This window comes from Sapajus apella, unplaced genomic scaffold (assembly GCF_009761245.1).
Source record: "Sapajus apella isolate SASKATOON/1434 unplaced genomic scaffold, GSC_monkey_1.0 scaffold47, whole genome shotgun sequence".
NCBI lineage: Eukaryota > Metazoa > Chordata > Mammalia > Primates > Cebidae > Sapajus > Sapajus apella.
Window position 1 is genome coordinate 5,744,490 of NW_022436987.1, and position 19,356 is coordinate 5,763,845.

A 19,356-nucleotide genomic window follows, 5' to 3' on the forward strand; every position below is an offset into this window, starting at 1 on the left:
ATGTCTGTGGAGAGACTGCTTGGACAGAGCTGTCTCTTGCAAGACTATAGTGGAGCAATGCTCTTAGTGGGACAGCCTAGTGTCCTGAGCACCAGGACTGTCAAATTCATGTGCATTTGGATGGTCCAGAGCAATTGTGGTGGCAGAAGTCTGTTTGCAGAAGAATCTAGAAACCTCTTGGGAAAAGGTCTAGCCTGTGAATGTTGTTCACTCTGGCCCAGCCTCAGAGGGAGGGGCTGTAGTAGAAAGTGAATAAAAACAGGGCAGTTCACTGAAATTGCTGTGAGAGTACAGGGCCGCTGTGCTTTGCATTCTCAGTAATAGTGACACACAGCGTACACGGAGGGGATGGTGGGAGGGGTCTCTCTCCTTCATGGTAAAAAACTCTGGGCCACAACTGCTGAGCCATAAGCTGGATGAAACTATGGTGTTCTAGAGGAGGATCAGAAAAGCTCCACACTGGGCTGCCGTAAGAACTGGCTATGAATTCAGTGTTTGGCCTGATTAAGTACAAGTCACCAGCTACAGAAAAGGCAAGGGAGGTCAGGGGGCAAAGGTGGTGACCCTTAGCACTGTTTACAGATCCTCACTGAGGAGGAAAGAAAAGCTAGAGGGACAGGTGGGCTTGGTCAGGTACTTGCAGCCATCAGGTTCACAGGAGGCCTTGAGGTCAGGTCAGAGGCAGGAAGATCCTGTGCTGAAGAGTAAAGCTTGGAGAGGGGACTTATGAGATCCTGCAAGGGATCTGGAGACACAGGACAGGGCAATGTTTAAAAAGGCCTATCAGGACCACAGGAGTTAGCCAGGGAACACAAAAAATAAGTAAGATAACTTGGAATCTGGCTTCATTGGAAGCTTGTTGCATAGTCAGTGTAGCTGCTCTCTCACCTTGCCCCTTCAGGCCCAGAAAGTAACAGCTCTGATATTATTAGCCCTTGAGTCTTGCACAGACCCTCATTGTTTCCCTACACACTGGCCACACCTTTGAAAATAGTCCTTTTATTAAATTGCCTATTAAATCAATTAGCCTAATATGAATGTATCATCTGCCTGCTTCTGGGACTCTACTGAGGCAGAAGCCATTCTGTTGATGGCTCCAGAGGGACCCTCTGGAACTCTGGCTCTCAGTAACCAGCTCTGGAGATAAAAGATGGGGACTGGGGTTTAAATGGTGGACCCCTTGCATCACATAAAACTATGGATATAGATTGTGACTTCACTGATGTGCTTCAGAGATCCCTGGTAGAAATTTAATAATACATTCCAGCCTAACTCATTAGAATGAGTAGAGATTAGACAGATCTGATCTGAGGCAGGAATGGGGTGCTGGTATTAGAGGACAGGAAGGCTGCAGTCAGACCTCAGTCCAGGGCCATGTTCATCACCCAGACCTATTCCTCTTGCTCTGTGGAGAGGAGCTGAATAGAAGGTCAGACCCTGGAAGAGGAGAAGGATTAAAGTTAGAGTCCACTGAAGAAGGAGTAGGGGGGAATGGGTGGTACCTGGCATTAGAGTGCCTGCATAGTGAGTGGCATGAGTGGGCACCTCTATAATTTTGATGGAAGGAAGGAAGGTGCTTTCAGAGTAGCTGTGGGGAGAAGGACTTTCTTCCCCCCTGATGTTCAGAATATGCTCACGTGGAAGGAATGCCTGAGATACACAGCTGGAAATGTTGAGAAAACACAAGAGCCTGGGCCTGAGGAATCTTAAAACAGGTTTGTTATATATTTAATAAATGCTGGAAAAGTGACAAGATTTGGAAAAGTTAATGTAAAAACAGTACCACCCTGGAGCACTAAATCTGGTTTTACTTACCCAGGCCATCTGGTACTTCCCAGATGGCCAGAATTTATACACATTGAAAACCAAGCTTTAATGTGTAAACTTAACAGAATGGCCAATCACAAGTATGTGATAGAAGTAAAGTAGGGGAAGAAATGACTCAGGTATTATTCCCCTAAATTCTCCCAGGGCCTTTGCCCATGCCATTCCCTTCCCAGTGTCTTCTCCTTCATCATATCCTGAAGAAGGTTGAGTTTTCCTGTTATGCGCTGGTATGGGCCTTGTATTTTTTCTTCACAGCTCTATCACAGTTTGAAGTCATTTGATTAATGTCCTGTGTCATCCACTAGCTAATGACCTCCATGAAGACAAAAACAGTGCTCTGCTCACCATTGTTGCTCTAGGACCCGGTGGCTGACACCTGCTAGATGCTCAATAGATATTTCATGGATGACTGCATGAAGAACTTTTAAACCATGTCAAGTTGGACTAGCTTCCCAAATTAGAGAAGGTGACACATAATATATTAATATGATCCTGGTAACCTCAGGCCTGTGTTGTCTCCATTTCTCTGGGTAAAGACCTTTATCTGACATAACATTATCAGGAGGGAATCCTACTGATGTCAGGACTTTATGAGGAAGGGTGGTGAAAACTTTAATCAAATCAAATCTCACCTTTAGAGCAGGAAAGACATACTTCTCTTTGCTCTCCCTGAAACTGCCAAAAGGTTTTTGCCTAACTCATAGGTCTTTGGACCTTGCAGTGGCTGCCACGACTATGCAAATATCATGGTGCATGGGACCAACTTGGAAAAATTCTGAGGTTATGAGGATACCTAACTGTGCTGTGTTGATATCTTTATCTGCTTTATTTGATGCAAGCTTCTAGGTCTGGTATACTCAAGTTAACCATGAAAATCAGTGGCAGTTATATTTGGAAAGGAAGACTATGCCCTGGTAAAGTTATATGTGAGACACAAAAAATACTGATGTCACTGGTCAGTGATGTTAGAGTAACAACATCAAGATTTCTTGATGATTTCTTGAGATTGTTAAAGTAACAATCTCAAGATTTCTGAGCATCTTGGCTCCGTAAGGCCAATGGGAGGTGTGATATGGTGGCTTCATTAAAAGGACTTTGGCATGTGCCCTCTGCCTTTTATTCTTCATCACTTCCTCCTTTCTGCTCCATGAAACATGGGTGTAATGATGGAAGCTCTAGCCACCGCCTCTTTCTTAACAAAGGAAGAGCTCATTCCTATCCCCCTGCCACCTCCCGCCCCACCAAGGATGAGGGCCACACTTGAGGGATGGTAGAGTGGTGGCTGGAAGAAGTGTGCGGGTTTTGTGGAACAGCCTGTAATGTTCCCTATTTAGGGAAAGAAAGTGGGAAAGAAACTTTTCTCTTGTTTAGGCCAGTATTACTGTGGGTCTCTGTTACCATCAGCTGAACTTAATTCCTGTGAATGTATTCGTGAATACTAAATTATTGGTGCATCATAAGCTTTCACCATGTTCATTTAGATAAGGATCTGAACTTTGCCATAGGTGACTGGTAGTGATCTGACTCCAGTGGGAACAGTCTGGAATGCGGTGGTGACATGAAATGTGGAGATGGGCCAGTGACTGGAGCTTAACTTTAGGGAGCAGTTGACAGATAGTGATAGATACCGATGACTTCTATCTGATTTCTCTTTCTATCAGTGATAGATACTGATGACTTCTAACTGATTTATTTCTCTTTCTTAAAGATTCATCCTTTGGATGAATTGGGAGCTATGGAAACGATTGCTCACCCTGAGCTGTTTGGGGCTTGTGTTCTTCTCAAGATTTCTGAGGACCTGGCTGGAGCTTCTGTGTCAGAGACCTCATTCTGACTTTGGGGCCTCAGTCCTTGTTTGGTGCTTATGTTCTTTCTCTGGCTGCTGTGCTCCTTTCCTCTTCTGAGCCCGCCAGTGTGGAACACGACTCTTTCTTCTGTGCACCCCCAGGACGCCTCTAAACCTCTTTGCCTAAAGGCTTGGGGGCACGGGATGGTGGATAGAGAACCATGTACTCTGTCCTGTTCATACTTAATGTTGCAAAGAAATAGTGTAGTTCTGAAATAACAGTTTCTAAAAAAAATTCAATTTTTAATTTTTTTGTTCTTTTGATAATTTTTTACTGTAGTAAAAATATATATAACATAAAAGTTGACATTTTAACCATTACACCATGTGTAATGGTGAGGTTTAGGCTTCTACCAAATTAAATTCTTAAGTAAAGTCCTCTTTCCTGACCCAGAGATGTTATAGCCTCAATGATGTCATAGATAGGCTCCTTTTTAAATAACAGGAATTCAGGAACCTGAAAAATCCCCATGCTTTTCTCTGGTATATTTAAGCAACTCCTTCCTACAGATGTCCCTGGTAGAATGCACAGAGCTATGGATGTACTGAGTGCTGATGGTACTGTCGAAGGCTGATGGTGGCCAGCTCCTGGAGTCTGACATTCAACTGGAAAGCAACATACTTAATGTTGCAAAGAAGTAGCAGAGTTATGAAATAACAGTTTCTAAAAAAATTCAGTTTTTAATTTTTTTGTTCTTTTGATAATTTTTTACTGTAGTAAATTTATATATAATACAAGTTATACATTTTTTAAGTTAAGTATGTGGCACTGTGGGACAGGAAGGCTACAAACTCTCACTCCAGATTCAGCTTTTGACCCTATTGCCCATTGAATGGTTGGGTGAGCGGTTCTGAACAAGGCCCAGGGAAGAAGGTAGCTCGAGACTAGGAACACTAGAAGCTATAGCCAGGGAGGACTCTTGGGAAAGAGTATGGCCTAAGGGGAATGTGTGTGTGCGTATGGTGAGCAGGTGGACAGCAATGGGGGACACTGCTCATAGCCTCACCTGAGTTCTATTCTACCCACTTCCCTCTCCCTGCTTCCAAAATTTTTAGAGGGCTATGGTCAGGCTAGAATTTGAAGTCTGAGTTTCAGATGATAAGGCAAAAGCGTAGAAGCAGATTGAGGGCAGATGATTTGGGAAATTCTATTTGAAGCTGTGACTCTCATCTAAGGATGTTCAGCTGCAGATTCTCACCAGAATAATGTAATGTTTAGGCTGCTGGCAGCATTTTGGAGACTATGAAAGATGCACACACATGGAAACAAGATAGTGGTGACCTGGAGCAATAAACTCTACTTGTATAGCCAAGGATGATCTTGTGCAGAGTCCTGGAAGGAAGGTAGAGACAACAGATCATTCTTAGATGGAGTAAAAGACGGCTAACATCTAGACTTCAGTTTGATTCAGAAACCATGTCCCTATCAGCAGACAGCCATGCCCTGGGGAGCACCAGCCCCCTGCCATACACTTAGATAATGGAGAGAGGGTTTTGTGGTCACATGTGGTAGGTCCCAAGGCTCAGATCCCCACTCATGACTCTCCTTCAGTCCAGTCCAGTGACAAGTGAGGGACTCTAAGCTCAAGGACCCAAAGTCCCCCAAAAGAGACTCAGCTCAATCCTACTCCTGAGCCCTCTTCTGGTTGTCTCCTGACCTGGTGCCTAGGACATCCCCCTCCCCACTTCCTGCCGTAATCCTGAGTGCATGCCCTTTGTGACGAGGCTCAGCTGTCACTCACGCTAATTTTCAAAGTGCTCAGATTTGGTTCTCTCCCTTCTACAAACCCATTTCAGAACAAAGGAACCAGATTTTAACAGTAAGGAGACTGCTATGCCAATTGTCAGACTCCAGCTTGCTTAGGTCTGAAAGACTGAACGGAGTTAAAATCCTGGGGAAGGAATTAGGCTCAAACTGGAGTGAAGAGGTATGGGGAAGGCTTGTACTCCCGTTATGCCATAGCATCAGGGTAGGCTGCAATGCCCTTCCATGTGTGGAGCCCTGAAAATATCCCTGGTTATTCTTCTTTTGGCCATTGTGTACTTTTGATGTACCTATTTCTGTCCTACTGTCAGGCCATATGCCATGATTTCTGTCCACTCAATTAGAAGAAGGCCCCAGGGCACTTTGGTTTGAAAACTGGCTGTATCTGATGAGGCTTTGCTAAAACACCCTCAGAAGCAGAGTCCTTCTCCTATTGCCTCCTGGGGGGATATTTGGGCCTCTGTGGCAGAGGAGACTATAAAAGAGGTTAGAGAAACTGGGTTTTCGGAGGCTGCCATGCCCATCTTGTATATATGCGCAACCATTATTCAGAGGGGATCCTGAGTCAAGGCATGGGGACAGAGACCCCAAACGGATATTGGCTTCCAAAAATGCTTGAATAACCCCATCCCTCAGTGCATTAGGAGTCAGAGTATTGTTGGAAGTAACCTGAATCCCTGGTCCAAGTGCTTTTCTAGGTGTTCAAAGGTCTGAATGAGTGGAGCATCGGGCCGATTGGAGGGCAGAAGACAATGGCACAGGATATCTGTCCCTGGTTGCTGAAGCTGGAGGAGAGACTGCTGGTACTGCTGCTGCTTGGGGTGGGGTGGGGTGAGGGTGACAGTGGGGGTGAGAGGTGGAGGGAGTAAGCGGTGGGGGAGGTGGTTGTATTGGCAGAAGACTAGGTAGGTGGTATTCATGTTGAACTGAGGCAATGGAAGGGTTAGATTAAATCAGTGGTCTTCAATGGAGGTGTAAAATAATCCTTTGAAATGTGAAAGAAAAATTAGAACTTTTATTGTTACTTTTTTTAGTCTAAAAATAAAAATAAAAACTTTCACCAATGTTTGCTATCATACATTTTACCCTTACTCAACTCATGCATCGGGTGTCTGTGTCATGCATCATATTGAAGGCATAGTCAGTGAAGAGAGTTCTACAACATGGGGGACCGAGAAGGAGACCATGCCACCCTCCCCAGCCTAGTTGCTTTCAAAGTGTATTGCTAGATGCTAAATGCTCAGAAATCTCTTTTGATGCTTCTTACTTAATAGTACAAGACAAAATATCAGTTAATATCATTAGAAAAAACAGCTGTTCTATTTGCCATGGTTAAAGTGACTGAGTTAATACAGAGAGAAGATGGCAACACATAAAAATGTATTCTGTTGGAAGACACACAGACTTTAAAGAATAGGTTTTAGCACACCTGGTGTGTTGTGCAGGTTGGCTATATGGTTGGATGCAAGTTGCTAACACATTTCACCTTGAGTCTTTGCTATGCGTTTTGATAATGACATTCACAAAGAAATACTTTTTGCGACTTACTAAAGGAAAGATAGATATGTTCTCATCAGAGAACAACTTATTTAGCAAAACATGCTGTGATTTTTATGGGTAAAAGTAAACCACTGAGGGAGTGGCTGCCCTCTCTGGAATACAAAACGGGGCGGGGTGGTTCGTGTTTTGTATGACCAGCAAAACATGTAAATGCCATAAACTCAGCAAGACATGTAAATGTTTTCTTCTACCCCTTGTCTCTTTTATGAGAAGAGTTTAGTGAAAACCAGATAACATAATTTGTCCGTCTATTTCCCAGGATACAAATAGTTCATTAAGGCCTAGTAATACACTTTGAAACCAAGGGTGCCATGGTTCCCTTCATTGTCCCCCTTGTTGCAGAACCTCCTCTTGTCCCTGACTATACTTCTCATATGACACATGACATGGACACCTGATGCATGAATTGAGTAAGGGTTCCATATCATTAACATTGGAGAATGTTAATTTCTTTGTTTTTAGACTAAAAAATAAGTAGAAATAAAAGCTTTTTTCTTTCACATTTCAATGGATCATTCTACACATTCTACTTTCTGAAGACTGATTTAATATAACCCTTCCATTGCCTTAGTTCAACATGAATACCACCTGACAAGTCTTCTGCCTAAACAGCCACCTTCCCACCCCTCACCCCCTCCACCTCTCATCCCCACTGCCACCCTCACCTCACTCCAAGCAGCAGCAGCACCATCAATCTCTCCTCCGAAACTGGGGGTGGTCGGTGTTCTGGTCCATAGGGACTACATGTGAAATTCAGCAATCACATTATTCATTTACAAACTACAACAGGAAGTTGAAGGAAGAAGAGCACAAAATACTATAGGATGTCAATAATATAGTTAATTAAAAATTTTAAATATAGTAGAATCTTTATAGCACTTTGTATTGAGATGTGGAATGAAACTAAACATCTTTTTTATGATTCAAAGATTTACTGATCATCCCAAGGCAAACAACTTGAATGTTGTGAATTTAAAGATGAGTTTCTTTAACAAAGAACAAGGGCTCCAAATTGCTGACCTCTGATGTGCTGGCCTGCGATTGTCACAAGTGTGCTACATAGCAGAAAGAAACACAAACACACACACACACACACACACACACACACAAGTGTCTTTTTGGGTAAAGGTGATATTTCAGTAACGAACTGACATAACAAATGTGGTTTAGAAGAATTGTGCTATGGGGAAAGCATTTTGAAAATTGACGTTTGGAACTGTTTCCATTATCATGTGATTTTAATGCCAAAACAAAGCATGCCAGTGTCACATATACACTAATAGGAACAATCTGCAAAATGTAGCATACTTCTAAATACATTTTACAATATTCCAAATGTAGAGTTTCAAGTGTTTTAAAAGTTCCATTTGTTAAAATGATTTGCAAGAACAGCTGAGGAAAACATTGAGAATGTTGTTTCATGGACAAAGAAGAGTTTTCACATTTGCAAAATTGGTAGATCAAATCTAAACAGTAAGAATTATGATTTAATTAGTACAAAGATATAGTTCTATTCAGGTCTATTTAATCTTTGTGAGGTATCCTTTTCTCTTTTCTTTCTTTCTTTCAATAAGAATAGCCAGTAGGATCAAGTACTGACATTAACTGAAATTACAAGTACACTTTCTGGTCTCATAAAGTATTAAACTAAGATTTATTTAAATCATTGTTAATCATGTTGCTCTCACTAAACAGATTATTGCTAATAACTTTAAAGTGAAAGGAAAAAGGAATATTGTACCAGTCATAAAAATGAAGCCATTTAAAATTATTCTTTCATCTTGACCACATCCTCTAATTTTTTGTGTTCTTTATAATATATAACTCATTAATGCAGTCTCACATGCATTACGCTTATAGATACATGAATTGTAAGTATCAGACTATGGGGTAGAAGGGATAAAACTTGGTTACATGAGACAACTCTGTGAATGTGGTTGACACAGTGAGGACACACAGTGGGTGCTCATTAATGAAATGTCCTCTCCCAGCTTGGTGACTTACTTGGTGAGAGAGTCAAGAATGGTCCCCCATCTGTGGCCTGCATATGGGTGCGGGTGGTATCATTCAATAAGACTGGAAACACAGAAGCAGATTCTGGTGTTTTCCCGGGAAGCAATGAGGAGTTTGGGCTGGACAGCTTCTAGGAAGCTCTAGAGATGTTCCCTAGGCAGTTAGATTCCCATTTTCAGCAGCCCTGGGCCTTCTGGGGCTGGAGGTGAAGTTCAAGAGTCATCATCAGGCAGGAGGTTGTTAAAACCATGGGAGTGGCTGAGATGCCCAGAGTGGGCCTCAGAGTGGGAGATGGGGCTGGCACGGTGGGACCCTGGGGTGGGACCACAGAGATCAAGTACTGACATTAACTGAACTTACAAGAACACTTTCTGGTCTCATAAAGTATTAAACTAAGATTTATTTAAATCATTGTTTAAATGATTTAAACAATTTATCAGCCTCTGTGGCCTTATCAGCCAGGCCACAGAGGCTGATAAGCTGTAGGTACCCAAGTATGCGAAAAATTCGGAGGTGGGGGCCGCGGGTGCCAACTCTGGAAACTGTGCACTCCAAGCATTCCAGGAAGGAAGACGTGGTCAGCAGGCTCAGATGCTGGGAAGAGGTGAGCGAGGGAGGCTGCCCAGCACCCGGTGGCTTTGGCAACTAGGAGGTCATTCGGGACTTTGAGGGGCGGGTGAAGGCAGAGCGCGGAGGGGGTTGGAGAGGGAGCGTGTGCGTGTGGTGGTGTGTGCGTGTATTGTGTGTGCGTGTGTGCAGTGTGTGTGTGTGTGTGTGTGTGTGTGTGTGTGTGTGTGTGTAGGTGATCCAAGTGACCAGAAGGACGCCTGGAAGAGCGGATGGTTGGAGAGGGAGCGTGTGTGTGGGGTGTGTGTGTGTGTGTGTGTGTGTGTGTGTGTTTAGGGATCCAAGTGACCAGAAGGACGCCTGGAAGAAAACCGATGCTTGCGGGCTGCTGCAGCTACAGGAGGTAAGTCACTTGTGCGGGGCTGAGACCCCCAGAGTCTCGTCCCGGGAAAAGTTCTGCGGGGAGGGGAGGACGTCGGGCCAGCCCGGGTGGCTGTGTGGGAGCCGGCGGGGCCAGCGCAGTTGAGGTCCGGGGAGCCCGGCTGGCATCTGCCCCGGGCTGCGGCGCGGGGCCCGCGGAGCCCAGGCGGCGGCGAGCGCTTCCGGCCAAGGGCCCTGGCGGCAGCCGCGCCCCTGCTGCTCTCAAGTTTCGCGTTGGCCGCGCGGCCTGGGCGCTTCAGGTAGCTGCTGGCAGGCCCGCGCCCCTCGGCTGTCTCCGCTCCGCGCCCAGGTAGGGCACCGACGGGGGCTGCGCGCGGCTGGCCGGCTTCCTCGCTGCGGAGCAGCCCCCCACACCCCCCGCGGGGCCCACCGGGTCGGGGCTCCGCAGCGCTGCGCCCTCGGAACGCCCGGCCCCCGCGCCTGCTGCGGGTCGCGGCCAGGCCCAGCCCCGGCCCTGGCTGGTCTCAGTGTCCGGCAGCCCCTCTCCGCCCTGCCCAGCGCGTCACCTTTGCTCCAGCCCTGCGGCCGGGGCGCCCCCTTCGGACCGCGGCATGGCCCTGTCCTCCGAACCCGGTGAGTGCGCGCGAGGCTGCGCTGCTGACCTTGGGCTAGCCCTGCGGACCCTGCGGCCCAGGCGGGAATCAGCAGCGCCCTGGGGTCTGAACCGTGGCTCTCGCCTCCCGGCTTCCCTGCTCGCAGAGGCCTTGGCGCCAACCCCGGGCTCGTCCCTTGCCCAGTCTCCTGTCCCTGCCCCTGCCCCTGCGGTGGCCCGGGCTCCAGCGGCCTCAGGTGAGCCGGCAGCATCCCAATTCCCTGGCGGCCTAGAATGGAATCGCAAGGTTTCGAGAAATGAAGGGACCTGGGACTTTCTGCCCCTTAAGCGCCTGGGCAAGTTTCTAGGTGCTTGAGGACTGGCCAAATGTGAGCAGCGGAGGTGGACTTCTACCTGGAGGCTGGGGATGGATGGACTGGATGATAGGGTGATGAGGTACTTTAAGTTCTTCATCCTTACCTCTTTGGCTCTCTCCCGGCAAGGGAGGTGTACAGCCTTGGGCTCCGGCAGTCTCCTTTCTGCCCTTGATCTTCTGGTAGCTGCTTTGCCAGCAGAGCTGCTAATGGCTGGTCTAGGTTGGCAGAGGTCCCTGGGGAGAGTTTTGAGAGGCCTTGGAGTAGGAGAGGCTTGCTAACTAGAGTATCATTTCCCCAAACTGTATGTGGCTGAAAGCTTGATGGCGACACATTAGCAAAGGAGCTGGGTGAAAGAAAGCAGGCAGCACAAGGAGGGATTTTAGCATGGTCTTGAGCACTTGTTGGCTTTCCTTCTGGATGTGGTGACCAACATTTGGCCATCTTCATGGAAAAGCTGCCTGCAGCTGGAACCTGCAGCTGGAACCCGCAAAGGAGAAATTCTTTGCCTGGCTGTGCAGCATCAATGCGGAGTGTTAGTGGAGCCATTGAGCCAGGCAGACAAAGCCTCTGTCACTTCGCACCTCTGGAAGTGTTGACAGCAGGTCTGGAGTAGTTGGCCTGGCCTGGCTGCAGCTCCATGGGGCCTGGCTTGCTCTGAAGATGATGGTATGGGGCTTCCCTCTGTAGGAATAATGACACCTGCATGGGTGGTTGCTGGGAGACTCTGACATCTCAGCTCCATCCTTAGCTCAGCCTGAGTCTTCTAAGGTTCTCCTAGCTCTCAGCTGGGTCAAGAAGTTCTTTAAGAGATGAGGCTTGTTTTTTCTCCCTTACACTAGCTGGACCACTCTTCAAATGGTCTCAAAATCAATCTCAGCTCTTGACAATGTCATGGGCAGACAACATGTAGCCTTCGGATTAACAGGGAGATACCCTTTCTCCTCTAAATCTGCTCATTGGCCTCCATGATTCTTCCACCAGGTATAATCATCTCTTAGTTCTTCTGTATTCTGGTTGCGTATCTAGGACAACAGACAATTGCTTTAGGCTTTTGATTTGTAAGGAACTGACTGGGGCATGGGAGGCTGAGCTCATGGCTGGAGCCCTGGCTGCGCATAGTCACTGACAAGTACCATTCGTAGGGGAGAAGGATGTTCCTCCTTCTGATCTGGCTTCACATTTAAATATATTTTCCTTCTTCCTGCACCCAGATAAAAAAACTTGAAAGAGTGCCAGGCACATGATGGTGCTCAATAAATAAGGCTGAATAAAAGGATTCAGTGTCTGGATGAAATTTCGTTTTCATTTTCCCAGTTGTACTCTCTCGGATCTGATATCATAGTGATGATAACAATGATGTTGGCAGATCATACTTATAAAGCACATATTCTGTGCCAGGTATCATTCTAAACACTTTATGTATGCTTGTTGTCATGGCAACTTTGAGATTGGCTTTTTATTATCCTCATTTCATAGGGAATAAAACTGAGCCACAGAAAATTTATTTAAGTTGCCTAAGGTCATGCAACTTGGTCATTGTTACAACCTGTGACTTCTTAGTGGAGTTGCTACTGGTTTCTGTCTGGACCTGATGCAATGAGTCTCACATGTGTAGCTGGGCTCCAGGAAAGCAGCTGTCTCTAAGTTGGAAAATGAAGACTCAAAGTGGAAGGTGTTTCCCAAAGCCCATGCCATGAGATATTAATAGGTGTGTTTTTCCTATGACAGCAGTTCTAGGCTGGTCAAATAAGTGTGTTGGGTTAAACAAAGTTAAGCAGCTTTCTTCACTACAGGACTTCTCAGGTGTTGAATCTGCTGGTAGAAATTGTGCATGAATACTCATAAGGGACTATAGGATGCAGTGTTTTCCAAGCCTTCTGACCTTTCATGTTCTGCAGACTGCACTTTGAAAAATGCTTATTTAGACTAAGGCTAGCTGGGATCTGATTAAAGGTGCAGAATAAAATTCTCTGAATGTGTTGGACTTAAATCCTTGGGCTGGAATCCTCCCATTGCAGTCCCTACTCTACCTCCCCCTTCCTCAAAACACTAGCAGAAAAAAATCATTTGCCCCTCTTCCTTCTGGAATAATAGTACTAAGGGCTTGGATTTTTTTCTCGTGCTGTAAGTTCATTTAATTATTTATGAATAAGTATTACTCTCCCTCTAGGTTGCTTGTAGACTGCTGATTGCACTGTTTATGAAACAGCTGTGAAGACAGGTGGGTCGTAATCTCTGGGTAGCTAAAGCCCAACAGCAGCCTGAGGATCATGTGTCAACCCTGTAATACTGCTCTGTGCACACAGGAATTATGATGTGGGCTCAGCAAGGCACAACCTCACGATTGGGCATGAGGAGGTGACTCAGGCCCAAGTCAGGGTTACAGCTAGCCTCCTGGTAAACAACTGACCCATCCTTCCTGGGCTCCTCTCCCCAGGATTTCAACAGCACCACAGAAATAGCCATTTTGCTCACGGTTATTTCCCAGACCCACACGATTTATCTAAGTCACTGGGAGGCCGTGTGTCTGTTCCAAGCCTTCCCACTCTCCTAAAGGGCAGATGAAGATCAGAGCTTTGCACCCTGTGATGCCATTTTAATCAACCCTGCTTGGTTTTAGAGGACTGCTCCTGTGGGTCACTTAAGGCAGGCTCCACCTTCCCCAGGAGGAGTGGCAGAATCCAGCCAGCGCTCGGAGCTGGAGGCCCACGTGGGAGCCGCCAGCGGCTGTAAGCAGGGGAGGGTTTGGGGTAGGCTCTGGTGGGTCAGTTGGGGTGTACTCCTTTTCTTTGTGTGTGGTTGGGGGGGGTTCTGGTAAAGCTTGTCAGGCTTCGCAGCCACCTGTGATGTGGGCTTCTTTCAGGGAAGAAAGGAAGGAGTGGGATGGGGCTGTCAGCTTTTCATCCTAGCCTGCCCCTTCTGCTGTCTGCCTCTGAGCTGAGGCAGTTCCCTCTCCCTGAGTCTCTGTCCTTCCCTGGGAAAGGTAGAAGCAGTTCATGGTCCTTCCCTTCCAGAGGAGGAGGAGAGCGAGGGGATTGTATTAGCAACTGGGATTGAAGCTTTCCCTGCCAGTTCTGGGGTGCGCTAGGGAGGGTTGCCTTAGAGGGTGCTTTCTGAGAAGAGGCAGAGTGGGCTGTGCCTGAGACAAATCCCCTTGATAAAATGAACCCAGTTGCCAGGCCAGGCCTGAAGTGGGTTTGGAACGGAAGCAGCAAAGGTGATGGTATCGCTCGTTGCTACTCAGCTTTCAGGAGGAGGCTGGGCATTAGAGGGAGGCTGTGCCTTATCTCCTGCAGCTGGGTAGGATGGCTGAGTTTACTGTTGTAATGTGGAAGCCGCCGCCTTAGTTTCTTCTCGTGAGAGCTGTGAAGAGGGCCAGGACACTGTATTCAGGATACCAAAGCCATTTTGCCTTGGATAACTGGCATTACCTGGGGACTTCGGGGCTCCTGGAAATTTTCCACTTGTATTTCATATTCACGGAAGAATTTCCAGCCCAGGCTTTTCCTGCTCTGGTTCACTGCTGCTCGCAGATATGCAAAACAGAGACCTCCCACCACAGCCAGCAGACAGAACCCAGCCAGCTGTAGGCACACACTGACTCAGCTCAGCCTCCTGGGCGGCAGGCAGCACCTGGCCCGGGTGCATCGCTTGTGTGGCATCCTCAGAACCAGTCATGGAGCCGGGCTCAGGTCTGTGTCGGGGCTTCTGTCAGGGGAGACTGGCAAAAGTAGGAACCAGCTTCCTTTGTGTAAGAAGGGGATTTCAGTGGCACTGAGCTTCCTTTCTGGAGGAGCTGTGGCACCATGAAAAGTTACTGTTTGTTGAAACTGGCAGTGTTTTAGAACTTTCTAACTTTGGGACACTTCTTCAAGCTTATCGGAGCGTGTCGCATGTGACAGTGAGATAAGCTGTATCACTGGCTGACTGATGCCGGTGAATTCACAGTTAAGCCTCCCAAGCCTGCTGGCTTCAGCTGACAAATGATTGGAAGCCAGGCGTGAACAGGCAGCTGTAGCTGTAGCTCTGCTTGGTGTCTGTAGAGTGGGCTTTCCTTGGCATGCCTGGCCTGGCAGGTTTCTGGAGGGTCTGAAAGAGGAGACACACTGGAGGGACGGGTTGGCAGGTGGGAGATGTCTGCCAAGAACATCCAGAAGGCAGCTGTGAGCAGCTACTAACGCTCACAGCAACCTAATTGGGTTACTTGCTCCATACTAAGTTATAGAATGAATTCTTCTGTTGTTGTTGTTTCTTGCTTTGTTTTTTTCTTTTGTTTTGTTTTGTTTTGTTTTGTTTTGTTTTGTTTTTGAGACAAGGTCTTGCTCTGTTACCCAGGCTGGAGTACAGTGGTACCATCATGACTCACTGCAGCCTCCACTGCCAGGGCTCAAGCAATCCTCCCACCTCAGCCTTCCAAATAGCTGGGACTGCAGGTGTGCACCACCATGCCTGGCTATTTTTAAATATTTTTTGTAGAGACAAGGTTCTGACGTGTTGCCCAGGCTGATCTGGAACTCCTGGCCTCAAGTGATCCTTCCTTTTTGGCCTCCCAAAATGCTTGGATTATAGGCATGAGCCACTGTGCCTGGCCTTGGAATGAATTCTCTACCAACTATTTGAGACACTGGTAGTAGTTCTGCAGAAGATTTATATGGGTTCTGTAAAACAAAAAGCGTTCTGTATGGTAATACAACTCTATGATCGTGGAGTTTTTAATGAGCCTTGTGAATGTGAGTTGAGGGGCTGTGGAATGCAGCATCTCCCAATAACTGACCACAGGACCTGTTTTACCAGCAACAGGTATCAATTTCTTATAGCATCCAGTTTGGGAAAGGTAGATTTGGGAAAGCTAAAGAGAAAGGAAGATCTTTTATAGAAAGCTGTGTCCTGAAAAGTATGTTTAGTTGACTGGAGCAAACTAAAAATGCTTTGTATGCTGGGTGTGATGGCTCACATCCATAATCCTAGCACTCTGGGAAGCCAAAGTGGGCAGATCACTTGAGGCCAGGAGTTCGAGACCAGCCTAGCCAACATGGTGAAACCACATCTCTACTGAAAATACAAAAATTAGCTGGGCGTGGTGGTGTGTGCCTGTGATCCCAGCTACTCGGGAAGCTGAGGTGGGAGGATCACCCAAGCCTGTGAGGTTGAGGCTGCAGTAAGCTGTGATTGTGCCACTGCACTCCAGCCTGGACAACAGAGACCCTGTCTCAAAAAAAAAAAAAAATGCTTCATAAACAGACATGGCAGGATCTGGCATAAGAGCCCTCAGACATCAAGGACTTCCCTCCCACTCAAATACCCATCACTGAGGGAGCCTGGTGGGGGGTGTCTGGGTCATCAGGCCTGTGTCTGTCTGTGGGCGCAGAGGAGGTAGGAGGGTGCTGGTGCTGGTAAACGGCTTCTGTCCAGGGTAGGAGCTAACGCAAAATAGGTCTCAATGATGAAACTCCAAACCTGGCCTCTCACTCCTGTGGGTTAGGTGAGAGGGAGCCTTAATTGCCAAAACCTGCCAGAAAAGTAAGTTTGATTTGTTTTATTTTTCTCTTTTTTCATGGAGTCTTAAGTCTACTCATTTTCTTTCTATTCTCTTTGTATTTGCTCAAAATGGCATTATAATAGCATTCATCATCAAAATAAAATATCCTTACACACAGGCAGCCCTGCCATCTGCTCATTTTGAGTGTGTAAATCTCTTGCAGGCCTTGTCCATAAAGGGTTGCATTTTCCTATCTCTGTAAATAAAGCATGGGTATAATTTTATGTATTAATTTTTTCATTTACTGTGTTTTTGTGTTTAAAAATGTGATTGCACCATCCTCATAATTATAATTCTGATTGCTTAACATCTTATTTCAAGTGAGTATGCTCTAATTTGGGCATTTTAAAGCTATTTGTGTAAAGAGTGTAGGTTAATATCCTCGTGCTTTTCATTTCTAAGATTCCTTTTTTTAAAGAAATTTCTAGAAGTGAAGTTGCTCAGTCGAATGGTGTGTTGCTTTATGGCATTCATGGCCTTTTGCCTGGGCCTGTTTGATGTCTTCCGAGATGCGATGTGAGGTTTTGGGACAGTGCCCTTGACTTATGGCCTTGGAATAAGGGGGAGGTGACGATCTAGCTTTGTTTCAGCCTGATGGAGCCCCCTGGGTCTGGTTCTTTGTGCTGTTCCAGCCTTTCTCTCCCTTGCCACCTTCTCTGATCGCCTCCAGCTTCCCTGCTGTCTGCTATCAAGACATGGAAATCTCTACAGTCAGCTTTGTTCCTCTTCCTCTTTTCAGAGGCCATGACTTGCTGCCTTGGTGTCTGCTCCCCAGACAGTTATGTGCTGAGAGGCTCTTCCCCACTGGCTCCCTCCCACTCCCCTCATCAGGGAGACGCAGGTCCTTGGGTCTCAGAATTAAGGGAGCCGCAGACTTCGCTCTGACTGCCTGTTACTAGCCTGCTTTCCTCCTTCCTGTCTGTGTCATGACTTAGCCCCACATGCCACTCAGAGCAGAAAGCCCTCCTCGGGCACCGGAAATCTCTCTGTACCTAGAATTATGCCACTTAGAGCTGAGAGGGCCTTAGAGACCACTTAGTTCAATCCCTTTATCTCACAGATGAGAACATTGTGAGGCCGGAGAATGACTGTCCCAAGATGGCCCAGCGCGTTCCCCTCTCCTGTAGCTACACTTCTCCCTGCCAGACGGCAGCAGGGCTCTGTCTCACCTCCATCCTTGTCTGTCTGATCTACAAAACCGCTTCTCCCTTTAAACCAATCTTAAAGAAACTGTGGTCATAGATAGACAGGAAACTTCTCTTCCAGAGCTGTTCCCAGTGAGGGTGGCTTGTTGAAAAGGGTGCAGTGTTCCATCCATTCCACAGATGTTATACTGGGGACTGTAGGGAGCCCCTGTTCAGACACCTACATGGACGAAGAGAAGCAGCACAGCATGGTGGGTAAGGGCATAGACGCAGGAACCAGGTGCCTGGGTTCAGATCCCTGAGCTGAGAATCAGAGAGGAAAGGGATGGGGGAGAAAGGCTGGGAATAGCATGAATCTCCGCTAATTTATTAAAAGTGTGACCCTGGGCATGTTAGCTCTCTATGCCATCATTTTCTCATCTGTCAAATGGAATAATAAGATTAACTGAGTTAATAAGTGTGAAGTTCTTTGCAGATATATATATATATATATATATATATATTTTTTTTTTTTAATTGAGATGAGATCTCACCCTGTTTCCCAGGCTGGAGTGCAGTAGCGTGTTTGTGGCTCATTGCAGCCTCAACCTCCCTGGCTCAAGAGATCCTCCTGCCTCAGTCTCCCTAGTAGCTGGGATTACAGGCATGCATCACCATACGTGGCTAATGTTCTCATTTCTTTTAGAGATGAGGTTTTGCCGTGTTGTCCAGGCTGGTCTCAAACTTCTAGGCTCAAGCAGTCCTCTTGCCTTAACCTCCTAAAGTGCTAGGATTACAGGGGTGAGCTACCACACCTGATCTCGGAGCATACATTTTTTTGTTGTTTTTGAGGCAGAGTCCTACTCTGTCACCCAGGCTGGAGTGCAGTGGCGCAATGTTGGCTCACTGCAACCTCTGCCCCCTGGGTTCAAGCGATTCTCTAGCCTCAGCCTCCCAAACAGCTGGAATTACACGTGCCCACCACCACGCCCAGTTAATTTTTTTGTATTTTTAGTAGAGATGGGGTTTCACCATGTTGGCCAGGATGGTCTTGAACTCCTGACCTCAGGTGATCTGCCCGTCTTGGTCTCCCAAAGTGCTGGGATTACAGGTGCGAGCCACCATGTCCAGCCAGAGTGTACATATTAAGTGCTATATAAGTTATTGCAAAAAAAGGAAAGAAATAAGAAAATGGAGACATCAACCAAGCAAGAATGAAACCCAACCAATCAAGCAGGTGATTGAGGTCAGTGGCTGTTAGTAAAGAACCAGTATGTGAGGAGGTAGATATCAAGAGCTGCTTTTGGGGAGTGAGCTTTCAGCTGGGTAAAGAATGTTCCTGCCCTAAAACCTTTGTTTTATTTGCTGTGTCTCATAGAGGGTTCCAGGGGGTTTGGAACTGCAATTGCAGATTCTTTCTCTTCAGCAAAAGGTCTTGGCTTTATGTCATTAAGAATGCAGCTTTGGCTTTCCCAGGGTTCTGCTGTAATCTTGTGGGACCTTAGCTGTTAAAGCCTCTGGGCTTTAGGCTTTTCCTCTGTGAAGTGGGGGAGTGAGGTTTGATAATTGTTGCAGCTATAACAGTATCCTCATTGTCTGGAGGAAGGAGAGCTGAACTCTCTCTTGCCCCTTCTCAAGCATGGAAACAAAGTCAGGAGGCCAGGGCTGCCAGTGTGCTGCAGATTCCCTGAGTTTGGAAAAATGGAAGCTCACCTAGTTAAACAGTTTATTCTTTGAATTTTGAACACTTGCTTTCTCCTGACAC

General features: G+C 46.7%; 1 protein-coding gene across 7 annotated transcripts in view; it reads left to right on the plus strand.

Annotated features, from left to right (window-relative positions):
• Positions 1-9,274: 9,274 nt before the first annotated feature.
• Positions 9,275-19,356, plus strand: part of AMPD3 (adenosine monophosphate deaminase 3) — a 58,011-nt gene continuing 47,929 nt past the window's right edge. The window contains exons 1-2 of one of the 7 annotated variants that reach the window (XM_032240723.1): positions 9,275-9,348; positions 9,470-9,615. In XM_032240723.1, the coding sequence (XP_032096614.1) occupies positions 9,603-9,615 (13 nt within the window). In that variant the 5' untranslated portion in view covers positions 9,275-9,348; positions 9,470-9,602. Of the gene's footprint in view, positions 9,349-9,469; positions 9,616-9,874; positions 9,982-10,217; positions 10,593-10,641; positions 11,910-13,138; positions 13,658-14,048; positions 14,621-19,356 lie in introns of those variants that run through there. The other 6 variants (XM_032240724.1, XM_032240719.1, XM_032240726.1 and 3 more) reach the window with 6 other exon arrangements.